The sequence below is a fragment of the Henckelia pumila genome, chromosome 4 (genome assembly GCF_033568475.1).
Source record: "Henckelia pumila isolate YLH828 chromosome 4, ASM3356847v2, whole genome shotgun sequence".
Classification (NCBI taxonomy): Eukaryota; Viridiplantae; Streptophyta; class Magnoliopsida; order Lamiales; family Gesneriaceae; genus Henckelia; species Henckelia pumila.
In genome coordinates this window covers 218,352,085-218,377,268 of record NC_133123.1, presented here as the reverse complement: position 1 = coordinate 218,377,268, position 25,184 = coordinate 218,352,085, and the positions used below count along the sequence as shown (strand labels likewise).

General features: G+C 41.0%; 1 protein-coding gene across 1 annotated transcript; it reads right to left on the bottom strand.

Moving 5' to 3' along the window:
• Positions 1 to 23,949: 23,949 nt before the first annotated feature.
• On the bottom strand, positions 23,950 to 24,934 carry LOC140862772 (uncharacterized). The gene is made up of 2 exons (XM_073265805.1): positions 24,904 to 24,934; positions 23,950 to 24,575 (listed from the first exon to the last, which is right to left on the bottom strand). The coding sequence occupies exons 1-2, from the start codon at positions 24,932 to 24,934 to the stop codon at positions 23,950 to 23,952; spliced, it is 657 nt and encodes a 218-aa protein (XP_073121906.1).
• Between the last annotated feature and the right edge of the window lie 250 nt (positions 24,935 to 25,184).

Sequence of the window (25,184 nt, the reverse complement as noted above, 5' to 3'; positions counted from 1 at the left end):
TTGTATTTCGGGTTCTTCTCGAATTTCTTCGAGTTCCATCATCTCGCCTTTCTTATCCAATAAGAACTCCTTCTCCAAGAAGGTGGCATTCCTTGAAACAAACACCTTTGTTTCAGCAGGATAATAGAAATAATATCCGATTGAATTCTTCGGATACCCTATAAAATAACATAAGCTGGATCGACTATCCAACTTATCTCCCACTGTCCGCTTTACGTAAGCAGGACATCCCCAAATCCTCAAGTACGAATACTTAGGAGCTTTGCCATTCCATAACTCGTATGGTGTTTTGTCCACTGCTTTAGTGTGGACGTTGTTCAACAACAATACCGCCGTTTCAAGCGCATAGCCCCAAAACGAAGGTGGAAGCTCAGTGAAGCTCATCATGGACCGAACCATGTCCAACAAAGTTCGATTACGACGCTCCGATACACCATTAAGCTGTGGTGTCATAGGAGGAGTCCACTGAGAGAGAATCCCATTCTCTTTTAGATAGTCCAAAAACTCGGTACTCAAGTATTCTCCACCTCGATCCGATCGAAGTGCTTTAATACTTTTACCTAGCTTGTTTTCTACTTCAGCCTTGAATTCTTTGAACTTTTCAAATGCTTCAGACTTATATTTCATTAAATATAAATACCCATACCTTGAATAATCATCAGTAAAGGTAATGAAGTAGGTGTGGCCATATTGAGTCCCAACTCTAAATGGACCACAAACATCTGTATGGATCAAATCCAACAGATTTTGACTACGCTCAGGTTTCCCCTTAAAAGGAGATTTAGTCATTTTTCCTTTTTAGGCAGGATTCACAAGTAGGTAGAGAGTTAATATCAGACATATCAAACATGCCCTCTCCCACTAGCTTGTTCATCCTCCTTGAGGAAATATGACCTAGCCTAGCGTGCCAAAGGTTTGCCGGGTTTTGGCTATCGATTTTCCTTTTGTTTGTTGTTGCCGGTTTATCAACATAATTTATTGGAACGTCTTTTAGTTTTAAGTTGTATAGATCGTTTTCAAGTTGTCCATTTCCAATTAAACATTCATTCTTGTAAATATTGCAAATCCCATTCACAAAATTGCAAGAATAACCATCTCTATCAAGCATAGAAACAGAAATAATGTTTTTAATCAAATCCGGAACAAATAAAACATCTCTTAAAAGTAACTTAAAACCGTTCTGCAAAAATAAATAAACATCTCCCACAGCTTTAGCTTCAACTCTGGAACCATTCCCGAGCCTTAGCTGGGTCTCACCCATTCTAAGCCTGCGACTTCTTGTCATCACCTGCAAATCATTGCAAATGTGAGATCCACATCCGGTATCCAATACCCAAGAAGTAGTATTAAGTGAAACATTTATTTCAATATAGAACATACCCTTCGCAGTTCGCAACTGCTCTAGATATTCCTTACAGTTATGCTTCCAATGACCGGGCTTCTTGCAGTAATGGCAAACATCCTTGGATTTTTCCATGTTTGAAGCCTTTGTCTTGTACTTCTTCTCGGGTTCGATTTTCTTGGGTGGGGCAGAACGTTTCTTACCCTTTGTACTTGGCCCCTTCTTAGCAGAAGAAGAAGAGCCCACCAAGAAAGCCGGTTTATCCTTCTTTAATGTGGATTCATATGTCACAAGCATATTGACCATCTCTTCAAGGGAGGCCTCTATCTTGTTCATATTGAAATTCACCACAAATCCGTCAAACGAAGAAGGAAGAGACAGAAGTAGTAAGTCCACGTTGAGTTCATGCTCCAACACCAAATCAAGGGTCACCAACTTCTGTATGAGCCAAATCACTCGTACCCCATGATCACGGACCGAAGTCCCTTCACGCATGCAACACGTCATTAGCTCCTTTACAGTAGCGAATCTTTCAGCCCTCGATTGAGCCCCAAAAAGTTCCTTGAGTTGAACGTGAATGTCAGCAGCATTCACGGTGTCCTCAAATCGCCTCTGGAGTTCATCAGACATCGAGGCTTGCATATAGCATTTGGTCTTGATATCATGGTCCCACCATGTATCAAGTTTGGCTAACTCCTCCGGACTTACGTCAGCTGGTGCTTCCTTCGGAGGAGATTTTTCTAACACGTAGAGCATCTTCTCCGAAGTCAAGACAATCTTCAACTTACGGAACCATTCCGTATAGTTTGCGCCAGTCAACTTATTTTGTTCGAGGATCGAGAAAAGTGGATTACGCAAATTCATCTTATGAAATACTGAAAAGAAACAGACAAATATCAGTGATTGTTTAAGCAATTTACTAAGACATAAAATAGGCGAAATTTATTTTATGAATCTCACTCCCACTATTTTAACGATTTCACTACCATCTAGTGAAAACGGGAAACTGTTTTCCTTAGTGAGAACATGGAGTCCAATTGACAAACTTATGGTCCCGAATAATATCAGCCAACCATAATTTTCAAAAGGTAGAGCCCAATTGCTTTCAAAGCAACCTCCATGTTTTTACCTCATGTCCAATAAGGGCCCAATAATATGACGCCGTTTATTGTGACATGTCAAGATGACCCATCAATATTAAGTTGTGATGGACGGTCGCCATGTGGATCCCCCAATAATATGAGCCGATCCCATGGGAGTTCCACCCAACTTACAACATGTGTCGATCCAATGTACAGCTTTCCGACGAACGGGCCCCCCCAATAATATGAGCCGGACCGTATCCGCGGGTAGCATCTCATACATTGATCGTTGATGGAAGGTAGGAACATTTAAACAAATTTAAATTTCCTTTATTTATCTTGATATCAATTTTAAATCATATTTAAAATGAGGGATTTTAATTATAAAAAAATTTGTCTCATCATTTTTAAAATTTTTGTATTCTTGCCGGATTCACACAATTATGTCTAAAACATGCATACAACTATAATATCACATATTATATAGGATGATCGATTCCATTTCTAATCGACCCGTGGTTGCCAATCACGAGTCTTAGTCCAATCCTAGGTGATATGCAATATGCAATGCAATCCTATTACATTTGCTTCCATTTTACATTTCTTCTGTCTTTATTGTCTGCTGGGCCCACCTCCATCTTCAAATCTTGATCTCCCACTAAATCTAATGTATTTACAATAAATAACAATGACAAGTAGGGGATACATTTTTAAGGGGTGGGAACGGGCCATAAACCAAGCCCACTTTTATTACATATGACATTCATATTGGGCCATAAACCAGGCCCATTAATAAAACCAACAACAATAAAAACAAATGTAAATTCCTAACATACACCTACAAAATTGGTCATGGCAATCGATCATCCTTATCCAATAACATTTAATTCAAAATTAATTTATTGGATAACATGCAATGGCAATTTAAATTTAAAAGGATAAAATCATATTTTATACATAAAATCTTATTTTACATACAAAATCATATTTTATCTTTTTATCAAATAAAATCATATTTTATCTATAAAATCCAATTTTTTACATAAAATCATATTTTATCAATATATCCATAAGATCATATCTTATCATCAATTGTACCAAAAATAATTAATTTCAAAATTTAATTTAACGGATAAAATATTTAAATTTTCCAAAAATTCAAATTTATCCAAAAATCAATTTTAAAATTTTCGGACTCGAACAATTCGATCCGACGCCTCGTGGACCAATCAAAAACAATTTTCGATCGGACCAAAAATAGAATTTTAACATATTAAAATTTAATTTAAAAATTAAAAAATAATTTTTCCCGCGGGCCGCCCGGGACATTCCCGGGCCGGGCAGCCCGGCTGCCCCTAGGGCAGCGCCCAGCGCTGCGCTGGGCAGCGCCGTGCGCTGCCCCTGCCCCGGGCAGCGATCCAATCGCTGCCCGGGTTTTTGCCCGAAAAAAATAATTTTATTTTTAAAATATTTATTTTGTTTCAAAAACCGAGGCTTAAAAAATTTTGTACAATCGATTAATTTAATCGCTTGATCTGAGCAACCTGGCTCTGATACCACTGTTGGAAAACTCGGCGATCAGATCAATTAGGATTGATACCCGGTGCAGCGGAAGTTTAAAATTTTTGTATGGAACGATTCCATAATAGGTATCAACCTTACTATTAAATTGTGTGTGTAAAAATTAAATAACAATTATAAAATTTTTACCTTTAATCTCGAATCGAGATTTTGGACACCAACAGATTTCTCTGCTCTTGTTGTATATCCCTGGAACTGATGGACGAACTGTTCTTCAATCAAGTCCACGAACGGATATTTAATCCCTCTGATAGATTGCACTAGAAAATCTATCAGAAGTTTCTACGAAGAGAATTAACGAATTTGATCCGTTAAACCAGACTGCAAATTCAAAATTCACAGGCTGGGTTTTTCAAGCAGAGGGGAGGGGGCGGCGGCCACAATAAATAAAATTAGGGTTTTCGAAAATTATTTTATGACCTGTTGTGTGTAATTTCTGTACTGCAATAACTTATTTATAATGTAGGCCGCTAACAGCTTAGGGCCCATTAGTCATAAGTTCAAGCCCGACAAGCAAAGCCCGCATGTTCAGAAATTAATATAAAATTCATCGTGACTCCGATTGATAAACCGATTTCACCAATGTGCACAGAAACCATTTCTGCACCTTTTAAAGTCAAGATAAATTTTTCTGAATCCGAATTCAGTGATTTCCAAAAATGGTCATCCCTATGTCATTTTAGGAAATCTTACTCCTCTACTCTTAAATAAGAAGTCCAACTTCTTTGTTCATTAAATTTAACTCTTTAAATTTAACTATCTCAACGGGGATTAAAAATCCATTACACTGTGTGACCCTCAATGGTTCAGGGATACAGCTAGCCGTGGGCTCACAACTCCTTGTGACTCGGAACAACAATTTCCGACTTGCCCATCGAATCATGGTAAGAGCGTCTAGCAACATCGCCCCATGATTCCCTAGGTATCACTGATAGTGCCTACAAGAACCAATAGATTTTGGTTAGCGTACAGTACGGTCCCTTCATCCATATATCCCGATCGAATCAACAACCATTGGTATATCGAGAGTCGTTCGAGATTCGATAACTATGCAATACATCTTGAAGATCAAATAGTGACATCGCATGTGCTACTAAGAAACCATTTCTTAAACCACATCATGTACTCTGGCCAGAGATTCGTCACACTAATATCTCCTCAGATCGGATAGGATATCCACACTCGTAAGTATGTGGTGAATCCTTGACAACAAAGCATCGACTCCTATATGTGTTGTAACTGTACCCAATCCCGATACCTGATGACCCCAATAGAGTCGGTAAACGAGTCAAAGCACAGTACTAACATATAGAGTCTCAATGATGTCTCAAGTAGTAAGGACTAATGGTGTACAACCAAAACCGCGGACTATATCCACTCGATAAGTGATAACCACTTGGAAAGTCCGGATAGGGTAGTTCGATCATTCATCATATGAATATCCATTTGCATGCTTCGAACATCTCTATGTTCCTTACCAATGAAACGTGGTACTCTGCATCGCAAATGCTAGTCTCAAACTCGAGCGATCCTTATCCTTATTATCGGACGGCTCAATCGACTAGGAACAGTTTAGAATATACAGTGACTATAAGATGTGTTTCATGATAGACATCCCCATGTTCTACCACATCTTACATACACTATAGTATATTCAAGGTCTTTATCAAAACAACAATAGTATATCACAATATAACAATATGAAGAAAGATAAAGTCATTGCCATTAATAAAAGTGTAAATTATATTAAACAAAAGATTGTTTATACAAAGAGTCATCAAAGCCCTTAGCCACAAGTTGGCTCACCGGGCACCTACTCTTTCAGAGCCATGTAGAGCCGCTCAGCCCTGTTCGGACGGTAGATGTCGAGCGTCCCACGACCGACGGGTTAGCCGGCACTGGCATCTGGAAGACACGGTCTACGTCCATTAGGAATGAGCAGTGTACATAGGGTTTGCTCCCCGGGTTGTATCACTCATGTCCTAGGCGCCATTACTGAGCAGTTGTATACAGTTATCCCAGATATGGATACTGTAGTGACCCTTACCGAGATCACCTACTAAACAGAACTTAGGCATGCAATTAACTTAATTAAATAGTAAACAGAACTAAGATGAGGAAACAATAAACATTAATACAATCCTAAGGAAAGGAATATGCAATACCCAAATAGTTATGCAACCAAATCGAATAATGTATCAACACAATACAACATAATAAACCCTAGGCGAAGCTCCAACTGGTCATCCACTGCCTAGACTCTCTTGGATCCACCCGCCTCGTCCAATCGCAAATCTGCCCCATGGAATAGGGTGTCAAGAAACACAGAGTACGAGACGTGAGCATAAAATGCTCAGCACGAGAGTATGAGTATACATGAATGCAAGTGTACCGCCTACTGACTAGAGGTCAAGAATCAGATAACAAAGATAGACTGGGCCCTGGTATGTAGCACGTTATGCCGTCACTTCAGGAGGTGACTCACATACCGAAATACAAGTGGATACGCCAGACCCAAATCGATGGAAGTCCATCCACTAACAAGATAGGGTAGAACCCTACTAACAGACATCTCAAAAGAGATAGCTCAAGATGCAAATGTATGCAGCATAAAATCATGTCATATAAATCATGCAGTCACATAATACATACATACTCAGTTAGGATATCTCGAACAGTACTTTCGTACCTCAAATACTAGGCGCGCTCTACCAGCTCTTAGGTCTATGCCTATAATCCGCACTACAAAACCAAATGATACTAATATCATTAAAGTGTTCTAAAAGCCTTAACTAAGCTATTGCATACTCCTAAATATTTTTATTGAGCAAAAGCTATACCTGCGTCCGTCGTCAGCCCTTTGCTGTCGCTTGCCTCAAAACTAGGCCGCAGCTCCTCTAAGGTGTGCCTGGAAATGCATATCGGCACCTTTATTTATGGACAACGAACGGAACGTCCATTCCTCAATGTTGCGTCCGTTCCTCCGATGAACGTTGCTTCTGTTCTCCTTCGTTGCTTCCGATGTCCCATCAAGTGCGTAAGCAATGACGCATTCTGATGACACGAACATTGCGTCTGATCCTCGGACGTTGCGTCCATTCCTCCTGACCCTCCGGACCATTTCTGATCATCCTGGGTCTATTTTCGGACTCCGTTTATCCATTAGAAGTTTCCTTAATCACGTTTAACTCAAATAACATTATTTATTGGAGTGATTAACACTTAATTATGAATTTCGGGTACGGGCTACTACATTCTCCCCCACTTAAGATATTTCGTCCTCGAAATCAGATCTTAAGTACTGAATGTGAAACAACATGCATAAACATTCTTTTATTCAATCAGAATTTACAGAGTTCATAACTGAATAAAACTCAAAAATGAAATCAAAATAACTCAGGATGTTCTGAACGCATCCTGCTTTCCAGCTCCCAAGTGGCTTCTTCAGTGTCTCGGCGCCGCCACTGAACTAAAACCAGAGGAATGAATTTATTCCGAAGACCTTATCTTTATGATCCAGGATACGAATAGGTCTCTCTACATAATTCAAATCTGTATCCACCTGAACTTCAGACGGCTGCAGAATATGAGATAGATCCGCCACATACCGTCGTAACAGAGATACGTAGAACACATTGTGAATACTAGATAGATACGGTGTCAAGGACAGATGATACACTAAATCGCCAATGCTCTCCAAGATCTCAAACGGACCGATAAATCTGTGAGACAACTTGCCCTTGAGGCCAAATCTGATAATCCTGCGGAAATGTGAAACTCTCAAAAATACTTTCTCCCCAACATCAAACTGCAAAGGCCTACGCTTAGTGTTCGCATAGCTGACCTGACGATCCTGTGCAGTCTTAATTCGTTTCTTGATCTGATCAACAACATCTGTTGTCTGCTAGACTAACTCCGTTCCCTCAGCCTGTCTCTCCCCCACTTCTTCCCAGAATAGTGGAGCACGACAACATCGCCCGTACAACGCCTCAAAAGGAGCCATCCCAATGCTTGTATATAGCTGTTGTTGTACGCGAACTCAACCAATGGCAAATGATCCTGCCAGGCTGAACGAAAGTCCATAGTGCACGCTCAAAGCATATCCACCAAGGTACGGATAGTACGCTCTGACTGACCATCTGTCTCTGGATGATAGGCAGTACTCAAACTGAGAGTAGTGCCCATCGCACGCTGAACACTCCCCCAAAACCTAGAAGTAAACCTGGGGTCTCGATCGCTGACAATGCTCACAGGCACTCCATGAAGTCGAACGATCTCCTGAATGTACAATCGAGCCATACGATCCACAGAGTACTCTCGGCTATAGGCAATAAAATGCTCTGACTTGGTGAGTCGGTCTACCACAACCCAGATAGAATCACAATTCCTCGAGGTTACCGGCAAATGGGTCACAAAATCTATTGTGATAAGCTCCCATTCCGACTCAGGAATAGGAAGACTGTGAAGCAAACCTCCAGGTTGTCGGTGCTCTGCCTTGACCTGCTGACAAACCAAGCATCTCGAAACATACTAATACACGTTGCGTTTCATTCCCTTCCACCAAAATCGAGTACGCAGATCCTTGTACATCTTGTTGCTCCCCGGATGAATACTCAACTTAGTGCGATGTGCCTGAGACAAGATCTCCTCTCGCAACTCTTCATCCTCTGGAATCACAAGCCTACCAGAAAAACACAGAAATCCATCTAACTGATAGTGAAATCCAGACGTACTACCCTCGTTGGCTAGACGAGCCACGCTAGGTCTTCGAATCAGACATATGAGCATCCCGAATCCGCGAATACAAAGTTGGCTCAGATAGTATCACAAACATCTGGATACTCTGCATACCTTTCATGTGCTTGAAGGTATACCCTGAAGAACAATAATCCTCAATCGCGCTAGACATCGAACATGTCTGAAGTACTGATAGTCGCACCATGCGACTCAATGCATCAGCGGTGAGATTAGCAGATCCCGGATGATACTTAATCTCGCAATCATAGTCCTTAAGCAAGTCCATCCAACGTCTCTGCCTCATGTTCAACTCTGCCTAAGTGAACAAATACTTGAGACTCTTGTGGTCAATGAAGATCTCAAATTTCTCGTCATACTGATAATGATTCCAGATCTTCAAAGCGAGCACAATAGCTGCCAACTCCAAATCTTGAACTGGATAATTGTCTTTGTGCAACTTCAACTGTCTTGAAGCGTAAGCAATCACATTTTGAGTCAGAACACAACCTAACCCTGAAGAGAAGTATCTGTGTACACCACATACCCTCCAAATCCTGACAGTAATGCTAATACTAGCGCAGAAGTCAACCGCCGTCGAAGCTCACAAAAATTCTCCTCGCACTCCGAGGACCACTCGAAATCAACACCCTTGCGGGTAACCTGCGTCAAAGGTCGAGCTAGCTACGAGAAGTTCAGAATGAAGCGACGATAATATCCTGCTAGACCCAGAAAACTACGGATCTCAGCAACCATCGTCGGGCGCGACCAATTAAGCACAGCCTCAATCTTGCTCGGATCAACAGAAAATCTCTCTCTGGAGATGATGTGGCCAAGAAAGACCACTCGATCCATCCAAAACACTTACTTACTCAGTTTGACGTACAACTGCTCATCTCGAAGAGTCTGTAGTACCAACCGCAAGTGAGAAACATGTTCGTCCGCATCACGTGAATACACCAGAATGTCGTCAATGAAAACCACGACAAACTTATCCAGAAACTCCCTGAAGACACGGTTCATCAGATCCATAAATATAGCCGGCGCATTAGTCAAACCAAAAGGCATCACTAGAAACTCGTAATGTCCATAGCGAGTACGGAATGCAGTTTTGGCTATGTCCTGATCTCGGACTCTCATCTGATGATACCCAGATCTCAAGTCAATCTTGGAGTAAACCAAAGTACCCTGTAGCTGATCAAAAAAGTCATCGATACGAGGTAAAGGATACTTGTTCTTCTTAGTAACTCGGTTCAGCTGCCGATAGTCAATGCACAACCGCATAGACCCATCCTTCTTCTTCACAGATAGAACAGGATCTCCCAAAGGAGATAGACTTGGACAAATGTACCCCTTGTCCAAAAGATCCTGTAACTGATTCTTCAACTCTCGCATCTCTGACGGAGCCAGACGATACGGTGCTTGAGAAATAGGCAAAGTACCCGACATCAACTCTATGCCAAACTCGACTTCCCTAGCAGGAGAAAAACCCGGAATCTCATCAAGAAATACATCTGGGAATTCATTCACAACCGGAATATTCTCTATCCCAGAGCTCTCAGCGAACAGATCAACTGCATAGATGAGGTAACCTTCCCTGCCAGACTCTAGAGCTCGACAGTCTCTCAAAGCTGATACCAATGGCATCGGGGGTCGCGCTCCCTTACCATAGAAAAACCAGCTATCACTCCCATCCGGATGAAAGCGTACTAATCTCTGATAGCAGTCCACTGAAGCTCGATAGGTAGTCAACAAGTCTATCCCCGGAATACAATCTAAGTCATCCATCGCAAGAACCATGAGATTCGCTATCAGAATGTTCCCTTCGAACTCTAAAGGGCAACCCATCACTAGACTCTTAGCCAAAGCAGATTGGCCCATCGGAGTAGAAACAGAAACTACAACGTCTAGTGCAATGTATGGTAACTTTTGCCTCTTAACAAAACGTGCAGAAATAAAGGAATGAGATGCACTAGTGTCAATAAGTACAAGAGCAAGTATACCATATAACAGAAATGTAACTGCGATAACCTTCTCATTCTCCACTGCCTGATCGTGCCTCAAGGCAAACACCTGGCCAGAAGCCCACGGCTTCAAGTGAGAACTCCCAGCAGACTGTCCCTGCGACCTATGCTGAACGGTAGCCTGAGAAACTGATCCTGAACCTGAACCGCCTCCCCCAGATAGTGTACAATTCCTCCTGAGATGACCCACCTCTCCACAATGGAAACAAGCTCCAGAAGCTTTATGGCATCTGTCGGTCGGATGGTTCTTCCCGCAATGGTCGCACTTCTCCTTCTTCCCAAAACGAACAACACCAGCGGAACCAGAGGAAGAAGAAGTAGATCCGGACTTCTTGAAAGCCTGAGAACGGGGACCCAAAGAACTTGCAGGCCTAGACTGAGAGAATGACCTGTTAAGCCGAATGCTATCCTCCGCTTGGTGACAACGGCTCACCAAACCCTCGTAGGTCATATCATCACCGACCGCCACATGGTCATGAATCTCCGGGTTAAGGCCCTGAAGGAACAGATTGTACTTCATCTCAGAGCTGTCAGCAATCTCGGGGCCATAAGATAACAGATCAAAGAACTTCTGCTGATACTCCTCAATAGACAAGGCTCCCTGACGCAGACTCAGTAACTCACCCGCCTTCATCTGACGGAGTGCAAGGGAAAAATACAGCATCTGAAAAGCTGTGCGGAATTCAGCCCAAGTGGCAACTCCTCTCGCCGCAACAAAGGGTGCAGCAGTGAATCTCCACCACTTCCAGCCTAGCCCATCCAGAAGATAACCAAGTGTCTCCATCTTCTGCTCCTCAGTACAGTGAAACGTCTGAAAAGTCATCTCCATACGATCTAGCCAGTTCTCCGCATCCTCCGGAGACTCGCCTCCAACCAAGGGCTTAGGACCCATAGATAAGAATCGGCGCACACTGAAACACTGATCATCATGGCGATGATGATGGCGTTCTCGACGACTCTCCCGATCGCCATCGCCCCAACGTCCACCTCCACTACCATGGCTACTCTGATCATCACGATCCGCCATCTACAAAATTAACCTCATGGTTACCTTATGCAGAATCTAAATCCCAAAAATACTATGCATGCTCCGATACCATAAATGTAGTGACCCTTACCGAGATCAACTACTAAACAGAACTTAGGCATGCAATTAACTTAATTAAACAGTAAACATAACTAAGCTGCGGAAACAATAAACATTAGTACAATCCCAAGGAAAGGAATCTGCAATACCCAAATAGTTATACAACCAAATCGAATAATGTATCAACCCAATACAACAAAATAAACACTAGGCGAAGCTCCAACTGGCCATCCACTGCCTAGCCTCTCTTGGATCCACCCGCCTCGTCCAATCGCAAACCTGCCCCATGGAATAGGGTGTCCAGAAAAACAGAGTGCGAGACGTGAGCATAAAACGCTCAGTACGAGAGTATGAGTATACATGAATGCAAGTGTACCGCCTTCTGACTAGAGGTCAAGAATTAGATAGCAAAGACAGACCGGGCCCTGGTATGTAGCACGCTGTGCCCTCGCTTCAGGAGGTGGCTCACATACCGAAATAATAGTGGATACGTCGGACCAAAATCGATGAAAGTCCATCCACTAACAGGATAGGGTAGAACCCTAATAACAGACATCTCAAAAGAGATAGCTCAAGATGCAAATGTATGCAGCATAAAATCATGTCATATAAATCATGCAGTCACATAATACATGCATACTCAGTCAGGATATCTCGAACAGTACTTTCGTACCTCAAATACTAGGAGCGCTCTACCAGCTCTTAGGTCTATGCCTATAATCCACACTACAAAGACAAATGATACTAATATCATTAAAGTGCTCTAAAAGCCTTAAATAAGCTATTGCATACTCCTAAATATTTTTAGGAAGCAAAAGCTATACCTGCGTTCGTCGTTAGCCCTTTGCTGTCGCTTGCCTCAAAACTAGGCCGCAGCTCCGCTACGACGCCTGGACCGCTATGCCACTTCCAGATTCCCAATGGGATGCCTAGGATTCATTAGATCTAAGCTAGAAGGCTAAGGAATCGAGAGAGAAGAGGTGAAAGGCGTGCCTGGAAATGAATCTCGGCACCTCTATTTATAGACAACGAACGGAACGTCCGTTCCTCAACGTTGCGTCCGTTCCTCCGACGAACGTTGCTTCCGTTATACTTCGTTGCTTCCGATGTCCCATCAAATGCGTAAGCAATGACGCATTCTTATGGCATGAACGTTGCGTCCGATTCCCGGACGTTGCGTCCGTTCCTCCTGACCCTCCGGATCATTTCTGATTATTTTGGGTCTATTTACGGACTCCTTTTATCCATTAGAAGTTTCCTTAATCACGTTTAAATCAACTAACATGATTTATTGGAGTGATTAACACATAATCACAAGATTCGGGTACGGGATACTACAGATACCCTGTCATGTGCATGCAACATATTTGTATGTTTTACCCATGCTTTTGTATTGAGCTTCGAGCTCATGTCCAGTCTTTTCTGTGTATCTGAACACCCCATTCGACGGGGCAGGTGTAGGTGCATGATTGAGTACCAGGAGCTTAGAGTGGCCAATGACCTTGGAGGTAGCAGGATTAGCTGTAGGTTTTTGCCTTTAGGATTATTTATTCGATTGGGTTGTATATTCGAATTTGATTAACCGGTTGTATTCTGTCGGTCTGTTTTTATTTAAGTCTTCCGCAACGATTTATTTAATGCATGCTTAATTATTCTCTTAACTCTGATTAGGTAGTGGATCCGGGTTCGGTCGCTACATGCTTAATTGCTTAAAATGGTCGCTTGGTATTGGCGGAAGAAACAGTTGATATCAAAACAAGATGAATTAATCTGGTCGACGTTAAGTAAACCTTTGACCGTCCACTCTCATTAAATTGTGACACAACTCAGTAAGAAACCTTCAAATTCTACGTCACATGATCAATTTTTTAGTGTACCAATTCATACTCCAAATCATAGATATCCTGATCTATGAAATCTTTAGGATAAAATAATGTTGCAAGCTTGAAAATATCATCACTATAAAATGAGTCAAATGAATTTTTGAAGTCTAAAGTTGTACAAAGGGAAAGAAGTTCCACAGATAACTTATTAAATCGAGTATCTAACTCCATCAAGATGAAATTTACTGTTGCATTATAAACTTGACGAATGATAAGTGCAATTTTTGAACTTATATTTTATTTGATTTAACTTGACTTTTGTTATGTATCGAGCGATATTATGCATGTTTGTGATTGTTTGGGTTGTTTGCAGGAATTTAGGTAACAATAAATTTTAGACACTTAAAAGAAGTGAAATAGATGAAATAAGTCGAAGAAGATAAGATTGAAGCAGAAAGAAGTGCGAATATCAAAGTCAGAGCACCGAGAAGAGCCGCAGGAAGGAATCATGAAGAAGCAAGTGTCTAGAAATTATTGGAAAAACTAAAGAGATCCGAATCCGATCTACAGAATTCAAAATGTAAAATAAGATGTTTTAAATTTACTGTCTAAATTTCAGCCCGATCCAACCGCTAGAACTAAAGATATGATTTTTTGCAAGCATTGTGCACAAGAAGGGACAACACAGGGCGCACCCGCGCCAAAACACTAGCGCACCCGCTCCCTAGAGCTCTTTATTTTCAAAGAAATGTGACGTCGATCAGTGCACCCGTGCCCTCCTATCAGCGCACCTGCACCCAAGAAAAATTTTCGCGGTGCACCAGCGCCTGACTCGCTCTATTTTTGGAAGCCTTTATGTCTCGAATTTTAAAAAAGACTCTTTGACATATATCAGAGTTGGATCGAGGGTTTGCATCAGATTTTGAAGGCTAGAGACGGCTAGAGATCAAGGAGAAGGGAGAATAAGCATTCTTGGCACGAAGACAGACGAAGCAACTTCCGGGGATGGAGAAGCATCATCTACCTTCTTTATTATTTCTTTCTTTCTCCTAATTTTTCAATGATGTTCAAGAAAATGCTTTGTTTGATTTTAATTTTCGTTATGAACTAATTATTTTGTCTATAGAGCCGACATAGCTTAACTTGAGACCATATTTTTGACATTTTGATTGATATATTAGAATTCTTCATTCGGTTTAGTTGTGTTTTCCTGAATTAATTGCTTTCAATTAACTCATCACTAGTTGATTATATTTATTTGAAATCTAGCACTCGGGAGAGAGAATTTCGAATAGGACCATAGAAAAATACATCGTTAGTGTTTATAGAGTTCAAGAGCCCTATAACTCCATTGAAGCCATTGTAAGAATTTTTGTGCTATTTACTGAATCTGATATCTAAACATTGACATGAATATTGAGTTTGATGTTAGATATGAATTTCAACTGATCACTTGGTAAATGGAGTATAAAATAATTTAATTCTTGGTCAGTAAACTAGAAGAATTTATGATATAGATTTATTTAGAAATTAAATTGGTTGATAGTCAAGTGAAATCGAACCTCTAGAAATTGTTGAACTTTCATCTTGTAAGATCGTCGTTAATTAATTTTATTCATTGAAATTTTTAGTTAATTCAATTAAACTCTTCTTCGTAGCTCTAAATAGGATTAAGATTTTATTAGTTAAAAATATTTAATATAATATCATTTTATTATTCTCTACGTGGGATCGACTTGGACTTATTCCTGAATTATAACTTGACATCGTGCATTTGCGAGCGAGAAACACGCAACAAGTTTTGGCGTCGTTTCCGAGGAATGAATTTTATTTGATTTATATTAAATTGTGCTAAGTAGTCTTAATTTTGATTTAGAGAATTTATTCTATTTTATTGGTTATAATTTTAAATTTTTCTCCTCTGTTTATGCAGCTTATGCAAAAAAGCCAAAGTTACGACTCACCGATCTTTGTTCCAAAAATCGAGAAAACTACGAAAGCATTGAGAAAATCTAGAAAAGAAGAGTTGCAACAAATTACTGAAAATAGAGAAAACAGACGAGGAGGTGAAAATAACGGTTTGATGCCAATCAGAGATCACTTTAGACAGCAAGTGTATCATCAAGTTTTAGTATAGATAGCAAAATAAGAGTTGTCGTTCCACCAGGACTAACCAACAAGTATCAAATAAAAATATTTAAACTATATTTAAGCTAAGAAAAATGGCTGAATAATTTAAGTAAACTAAATTAAATAAAAACAATATAAAAATTCAAATTCCAACAAAAAACAATTAAAACTAGCAAGGAAAAAATTCAATAAGAGAAAATTATCAAGATTTTGGTTCACCGTTGCAATCCCCAAAAATTCTCACATTATTTTTAATTGAAATTCAATCTATTCCTAAGGTGACGGGTTCTCTTAAATTATTTAATATACTCTCTCGACATATATCAAACCTAGCTAATATTGAATTGCATCAAATAACTCTCGTTCACTTATTTTACAAACAATACCGCATTAAATATTTATGAAAACCACTAGCCTTTGATTAGATAATCTATAACTATCACACATTTATTTGATTTTATCTCTCGATCTTAATCTAAATTCATGGCATATATAAATTATTATATCATACTGTTTACACACAAAATAGCTCAAGTAGTGGTTCTTGCGGGCGTGCCAGGCACGTGCGTGCGAAAAGATAAAAATAAAAATGCAAATAAAACCTAAATTCTAAACCAAGCAAAAATGAGTCCCGATTTCACCGTCGGTCTCAATTACACCGGTTAAATAATGAAGAAAACAAGAAATAAACATAATGAAATTTCTTAATAACAATTGATATCTTGACTTTGCTACTAGGATATCAAATATGGACAACAAATTTACATAAAAACATAAAATGTGCTGCTAGACACTACGAGGAACTAAGAAAAAGTGCTGGAAATGTGCACTGAAAATTTTTTGAAATAAGGAGAAAGATGATGAAGTTTCGAAAATTTTGCAGAACTATGCTGTAAATTTGAGAGCTTTTTTGGAGCTTGAATTTTGTGACACTACAACAAATTTTGGTATCAACACCTCCTAAAAGACAACGGTTTTTAAAAAACCATTATCTTTTTGCCTTTAACAACGGTTTTAGTAAAAACCGTTGTTGTTGGCCATATTTTAATGAAAAAATACAACTTGTTTTTTATGACCTACGGCAACGGTTTTTTCAAAAAACCATTGTCTTTTAGCCTTTAACAACGGTTTTAGTAACAACCGTTACTGTTGGCTATATTTTAATGAAAAAAGACAATTGGTTTTTTATGACCTATGACAACGGTTTTAATTAACCGTTGTTTGTGTGCATTTTTTTTAGGGTCTACGACAACGATTTTAATTAAAATCGTTGTCTTTTTATGTATTTTTATGGACGGTTGTCTTTTTTTTTCCTTAGAAAAAAAATTATGAAAGATCTGGGCCTTCTTCTTTTCTCTACCCATTCTTTATTCTTCTCGCACTCTTCCTCTCTTGACTCTCTCAAAACCCAACCCTAGCCGCCCACTTCTTGCCGTCGATTCGCTGCCATTGGGGTCATAAATATGTGTTTGGAGCTAGAATTTGGTTAGAGATCTTCCTAAGCTTCATTTTGATGCCAATATAGCAAGGAATTGCGACCTGAAGCTTTGAAGCCATCAACCCCGTTCGACCATAGTTGCTCGGAATTGAAACTTCATCCATTAAATTTAATTTTGATCTATATGTTTGAGATCTCAAGCTGGAGTTAATATAGACTACAAGAAAATGGTTTAAATCTGAAACTCGGTGTGTTATGCTCTTTGATGTAATGTTCCAAATTATTACCTCTGTTCGACCATATTTCTGTTTTATATTCTCTAATTAACTATGATCAGGTTACAAGGAAGTTATAGAGTGATTGTGCAAAATCGAGATTTCATTCGCCACAACATGAACAGTTGGTAGTGCGAAAGTTCCCTTAAATGTTTATAATAGGTAACAAATACTCTAAAGTATATAAACGGCGATAACTATGAAATATATAGGTTTGTAATTGATACTCACTAAAATTTGATGACTCGAGTCCAACCTAAGCCCAGAGCTCCAAGTCCATAGGCGAACATGAAACCAAGAAAAGATTGTTAGAGGGGGCCGGGAGCGTGTCCCGGCGTAGCCCTTCCGATGCTCAAATCAGAGTCGAAAATAAATGAGTGAAGAGGAGAGCTTGGACGCCCCTCAAAAATGAAAGTAATGAGTTGCAAATGAAGTGAGCAAACCCGATATTTATAGAGTAGAAGGTATGGGGCCACGCACATTCTGTAGGGGACCACGTGAGTGAGACTCACACGCTTGTTCATCCGGAACTTGCCCTTGAGGCGAGGCTAAAGCTAGAGGTCTTTCCCTTGAGAAAAATCTTAGGCTAAGAGCTCACCCACCTCAAATATGCTCTACCCTAGCTACTCTCCTCTGCCATCGTCATCTTCAACTCCTAGGCTCATCTACACCTCACCTCATCACCTTCTCACCTCCTTCTACTCTTCCACTCTTAGGCTCATTCTCAACTCCAACTCCCACTCTCACTCCAAGTCCAACATGGCATGCCTCAACCGCCTACCGTCGTGGGCCAATCTTAACACTTAGACCTGGATCTGGGCCTTGTTTCTTGGTTGTGGACTCCATTTGGGCCTAAGCATGTTATGGGCCCATTCATTGGGTATCACCAGTCTCCCCCTCTCAAGTCGAGTTGAATCGCAGGTTCAAAACTCGATTGTTTGAGTTCCATAGCCAAGATTTTGATTTTAAAATTTTTAAGTAGAGATCGAGCTGTATATTTCTTCATCCTTCATTAGATATCTTTTTATTCCTTAATCTTTGGCCAGCCTCAACCCCATCGCCTTCACCCTCGCCCACCTCTTATGACATAGCTTACAACATTGCTCCCAATCTTCGCCAACCCTTACCATCCTCGCCCTCCTACCCTTGTCTGCATCATTTCGATCACAAGTAGCTACTCTAGCTGCCTCACCAACTTCTTGACCATTGGCTTCACTGAAGAATACTCAAATATTTTTTTATCTGCTATCTCATTCATCAATCACTACTAACTCCTCTACTAGGCATTAACTCAGTAGAAAATTGTAATTTTTTAACCATAACCACTAACTCCTCTACTAGACATAGTCTTAGTAAGAAATTTAAAATTTTTATTTTCACATCTCTACTCCTCTACTAGGCTTAGCCTTAGTAGGAAATTCGAAATTTTCATCCACCCCCTCAACTCGAGCTCCCCTCGCAAATTCTAGCCTTACTAGCAAAAATGAAATTCCATCATCATCGCATCAAGCTCTTAAACTTAGCCTTGGTAGGATAAGCATGAACCTCAACTTTCACACTTCAAGATCTTCACCCTCCTCACTTCTTGAATACTCAATAAGTTGAACCTTTTGAGCCCGGTGATCCGTAACCCAAAAATCTTCGCAGTACAACATGATGACTTTTTTGCGGGATTAGTTGTTTTGGTTGAGGGATGAAGCTGGTAGGCATAATCTCGACGGGGGTTCGGGGGCGTAGCCCCCGCGGTATGGACCATAAAAAGTTATCCTACCCCCTTGGCTTACCCCTCGCTTCATCACTACTTGAGCTTCACCCTCGCACCGTCACTCCAGCACCTCACCTTCTCTTGTACAACCTCGCCTCTTGATCCTACAACCTCGCCCAAACCACTTGAACCTCAACCTCGCCATCAGCATCTAACCCTCGCCCCTCGCCCATCACTCTTCACACTTCATCCTCGCCCATCACCTTCACCATTGCCCAGACATTGCAGCCTCGCCCTCGCCCATCATTCTTCACACTTCATCCTCGCCCATCACCTTCACCCTCGCCCAGCCATTGTAGCCTCACCCTCGCCCTCTGTAGCGACCCTACCCGGATCCACTACTTAATTAGTGTTTAGAGCATAATTAAGCATGCATTAAATAAATCGCTGAGGAAGACTTAAATAAAAGCAGACCGGTGGAATACAACCGGTTAAACAAATTCGATTATAGAATCCAATCGAATAAACTTAAATAAAACCTACAGCTAATCCTGCCGACTTCAAGGGTCACTGGCCTCTCCAAGCTCCTGGTGCTCAATCCTGCACCTACACCTGCCCCGTCGAATGGGCTGTCCAGATACAAAGAAAATACTGGACGTGAGCGACTACGCTCAATATGGAAGCAATGATATATATAATATATGCAGTACATAAGTGTATTTAAAACAAGGTAAAACAATCTACTCAGGGGCGCCAGGAATATACAGGGATGTGCCGGATAGCTAGTCCGCGGTGCCGCTCCTATATTCCCCTATCAACTATAGAGTCTACTCCACCGTCTTGGTCGCTCCTAGTGATTGCAAAACCAGGGGCTGAGTCTCCCTAGACACGAATCCATAAGGAGTAACTCATCACCAATGGAAACTGTCATGACTCACATCATACCAGATGCAGTCTACCGTAAAAATATGCATGTGCTAAAGCTGTAAAACATATAAAACACGTAGCACATACTAATGCAACACATATAATATATAGCATGCTGGCCATCTCAGTCAGTACTTACATACCTTTCTAAAGGCAGTCCAAGCAGTCCCAATCTAGGTTCCAAGCCTATCATCAGCTCTACAATGCAAATACCCATGCATCATTCATTAAGCACTAAAAGCCTTAACTAAGCTATTTCAAAAATCTAAATAATTTAAGGAGACCATAGCTATACCTGCGTCCGTCGTCAGCCCGCTGATGGTGACTACCTCAATACTTAGGCACAGCTCCGCGACGACGCCAGGATCGCTCCGCTACTTTCGGATTCCAAATAAGACGTTTAGAAAGCTTAATACTTGCTAAAGGAAGGGAGGAGAGGAGGAAAAGGTGCAAGAAGAAATGATCTCGGCTGCCCCTTATATAGACAATGATCGGATCGTCCGATCCCTCGTTTGGAGCGTCCGAACTCGATCGGATCCTCCGATCCCTACATCTGTCCGTCCGTTCAGTGCCACGCATCAATACCCTCACATGCAACGATACACCTGTCCGATACTCCAATCGGTGCCTCCGATCTACACCATCGGATCGTCCGAAGTCATCACTATTATGTCACCAATAACGTATTATTCCGAGATAGCTGGACATGCACGTTCGGATCCTCCGAACTGACTTCGGACCGTCCGAACTCTTCAGACCCTCTGGTCCTTGCCTTCGTTCCCAGTTCGGATCCTCCGAACTTGGTTCGGATCGTTTGAACTTCCCGAACCTTCCCGACTATTTTTGAGTGTTTTGGATCTATCCTCGGACTCCGTTATTTCATCTGAAATTTCCTTAATCATGTTTTGCTTACTCTAAACATGATCACACGATTAATATACTCATTAATCGTTAATTCTAGATACGGGTCACTACACCCTCGCCCCTTGAAGCCTCGTCCTTCACACCATCAACCTCACACTCGCCCACTTAGCCTCGCCTACAATAGCCTCATGCTCGCCCAACCTCATGCTCTCCCTCTTAGTCTTGCCCATCACAACATTAACCTTGGCCTTGCCCTACCCCTTCACCATCGCCCCTCAACACCGTCGCCTAACCCTCGCCATCACTCTCTATCTCTCTCCCATAAATACCATTGCCTCTCACTTCAGCCCTTCACCCTCGCAACCTCGCCCAACACCTATGCAGCCCCTCTCCCAACAGCCTTTCAACCTCGCCTAACCAAGCCTCATGCTCACCCAGCCCCTGCAACCTCACCCAACACCTATGCAGCCCCTTGCCCAGCAGCCCTTCACACTCGCCCAACCAAGCCCAACGCTCGCCCAACCCCTGCAACCTCGCCCAACACCTATGCAGCCCCTCGCCCAGCAGCAGCCTTGCCATCCTCGCCCCTTACCCTCCATAGGCCATAGCCTTCTCACCTTCTTCCTAGATTGGCCTCACTAGTTTCCTCACCTAGTACACTTTTCATAGCACTCCACCGAGTGTTCGATCAATTGTGAAGTTCAACTTGTTCGATTATTTCCCTCAATTGAGAATGCTCAAGTGTTTTCTTGCTTGACTTTACCAACTACTAACTCTTCAAATCATGATTTTAGTAATAAGATGGAAATTTGTCTCTAATTCTTGCTAATTCCTCTTACTACGCTTCTTTTTAGTATAAAAATTGAAGTTTTCATCTTTTCCAACTAAGCCAACTCCTCTACCCGGGTTTTCTTTGGTAAAAACATCGAAAATTTCATCTTCACATATATACTAGGTCCTCTGTCACCTCGCACTCTTCTACTAAATTATAACCTTAATGGGAAAAATATTCATTGTACCTCCTTCCCTTTAACCTCCTCTACTAGGTTATAATCTTAGTAGGAAGAATATAAATATTCAACTTCCACTATTCTAACCCCTCTACTTAGCCTTAGTAGAAAAAATGCAACTCCTCATGTTCCAATTCTCTAACTCCTCTACTTGGCCTTAACCATAGTAGGAAAATATGAACTTCAGCTTTCGCCTCTCAAACTCCTCTACTAGGCCTTAGCCATAGTAGAAAAAATTCTAGTCTCCATTTTATCCCTCTTACTCCTCTACTTGGCCTTAGCCATAGTAGGAAAAATATGCATTTTAACTTTCGACCCTCTAACTCCTCTACTTGGTCTTAGCTAAAGTAGGAAAAATGCAGGCCTTCATCTCTCACCCTCTAACTCCTCTACTTGGTCTTAGACAAAGCAAGAAAAATGCAATCCTCCATCCCTCGCCCTCTAACTCTGCTACTTGGCCATAGTAGAAAAATATGAAACTCAACACCTTTCACCCACAAACTCCTCTACTTGGCCTTAGCCGAAGTAGGAAAAATAAAACTTTTCACCTTCAACCCATTAACTCCTCTACTTGGCCTTAGCCGAAGTAGGAAAATGAAACTTTTCACCTTCAACCTACTAACTCCTCTACTTGGCCTTAGCCGAAGTAGGAAAACACAACTTTTGACCTTCAACCTCTACTTGGCCTTAGGCGTAGTAGGAAAATGAAACTTTCACCTTCAACCCACTAACTCCTGTACTTGGTCTTAGCCGATGTAGGAAAAATAAAAAGTTTTCACTTTCAACCCTCTAACTCGTCTACTTGACCTTAGCTATAGCATATAAAATATAAAATTTTCATCTTTTCGCCTCTAACTTCTCTACTAGGCCTTAGCCATAGTAATAAAAATATAAAATTTTCACCTTCAACCCTCTAACTCCTCTACTTGACCTTCGTCATAGTAGAAAAAATATAAAATTTTCATCTTCCAACCTCTAACTCCTCTACTTGGCCTTAGCCATAGTAGAAAAAATATAAAATTTTTATCTTCTCGCCTCTAACTCCTCTACTTGGCCTTAGCCATAGTAGGAAAAATATAAATTTTTCACCTTCAACCCTCTAACTCCTCTACTTGACCTTAGCCATTGTAGAAAAAATATAAAATTTTCATTTTCCCGCCTCTAACTCCTCAACTTGACCTTATCCATAGTAGGAAAAATATAAAATTTTCAACTTCCCACCTTTAACTCCTCTACTTGGCCTTAGCCATAGTAGGAAAAATATAAAATTTTCATCTTCCCGCCTCTAACTCCTCTACTTGGCCTTAGCCATAGTAGGAAAAATATAAAGTTTTCACCTTCAACCCTCTAACTCCTCTACTTGACCTTAGCCATAGTAGGAAAAATATAAAATTTTCATTTTCCCGCCTCTAACTCCTTTACTTGACCTTATCCATAGTAGAAAAAATATAAAATTTTCATCTTTCAGCCCTCTAATTCCTCTACTAGGCCATAGCCAAAGTAAGAAAAATGCAAGTTTCCATATCTCACCCTCTAACTCCTCTACATGTCCTTAGCCATAGTAGGAAAAATGCATTATAGGCTAAATACACCTAAGGACCCAAGGAATAGGGACCCAACAAAACCATTCTTCATCCTCGATCAAAATAACACTTATTACTTTTAGAAAGAGAAGTTGATTTCATTGAAATTCAAAAGATTACACGAGTAATAGTTAAAAATAAAATACATCAACAATTAACTTAAGGATAACATTTTCTAAGGCGACAAGGGTTCCAAGACCTCGTCCAAGCCCCTCCATGTGCGTCTCCCAGTAATAAGCTCAACAACTAAGTTTCTCCTTCCAGGACCCCAATTCTACTTCATCATGACTTTCCTCCTCTTCAAGTACCTGAATTTCTTCCTCAACCACCGACAACACACTCCTTCAACTTCTAATTATGTTAACCTCCATCCGCACCCTTTTTGTTTTCTCTCTCACCACCCCATCATAACATCGGCGTGCCACCATTTGATCCCCATGCCGGAACCCAACTTCTATCCCTACTGGAAACTTGAGCTTCTGATGATATGTAGAAGCGATGGCTTTAAAGTACTTCATAGCCGGCCGACCCAAAATTCCATTGTACGATGAGGGAGCATCTATCATCGTGAAGCTCACCATCTTCGTTACCCTCTTAGGATCGCTTCCCATGGACATCAGGAGATCAATTTTCCCCATTGGTAGAATATCATGATCTGTGAATCCATACGATGGTGTAGAGATCAACTCTAATTTACATCCTTCTATATTCATTTCGTCCAACGTCCCTTTGAATAATATGTTCACTGAACTCCCACTGTCAAAAAATATCCTTGTTACATCATAATTCGCAATTGTAACTGTCACCACCAAGGCATCATTATGCGGAGTCACAACACCTCGTAGTTCCTCGGGTCCAAAACTAATAACTCGATCTTGTGGTAAATTCATTTCTTTAGATATCTCAAAGTTCTTCATCCTTCTGCCATTTGCTTTACGTGCTCGCCCAGAATCACCGTCTATGGCACCTCCTGAAATCATATGAATCATACTTCTCATAGGATTGTTAGCATCGTCCATCATCCTCCTTCGTTTCTTGAGGAGGACCCTGACCCTCTATATTTATTATCGGCTCCTCCATTCCTTGATTTATCCAAGGAGGACCTCGCCCTTGCCTCGGGGGCAAATGAAACTCTTGATTACCTATTTATGGAGTTTTTTATCTCCTCAAAGGTGGAGGCAACTTAGGGCCTTCATCAATCCTTAGATAACTTCTTTGATTCCTTATTTTCTCCTCCACCTCCATAACCTTGTCCCGGTTTTGAGCCAAGGGAGCATAAGGTGAGATTTGCCCTTTACCTTTTGCTCGGTCATCTTCTCTTTCTCCCATCCCTCACTTCCTACCTCCCTTATCCACCCCTTCCACATTACTACCTCCTTCCCTTTGCTCGGTCCTCCTGTGTCTTTGAGCGTCTTCTAGATTCACGTACTTATCCGCTCGTACCAAAAGATCGTCGTAGCTTGATGGAGGATTCTTAACCAGAGACTTGAAGAATTCACCTCTTTTCAACCCTTGGGTAAAAGCACTTATCAGTATATCAGGAGTGGCAGTCGGCACTTCCAAAGCCGCACCATTAAAG

Coding starts and splice junctions, on each gene's coding strand:
- LOC140862772 (XM_073265805.1), bottom strand. CDS start 24,934: ATGGGAGAAAGAGAAGATGACCGAGCAAAAG. Junction 24,576..24,903: donor AGAAGATGACCGAGCAAAAG/GTAAAGGGCAAA, acceptor ATATGATTTCAG/GAGGTGCCATAGACGGTGAT.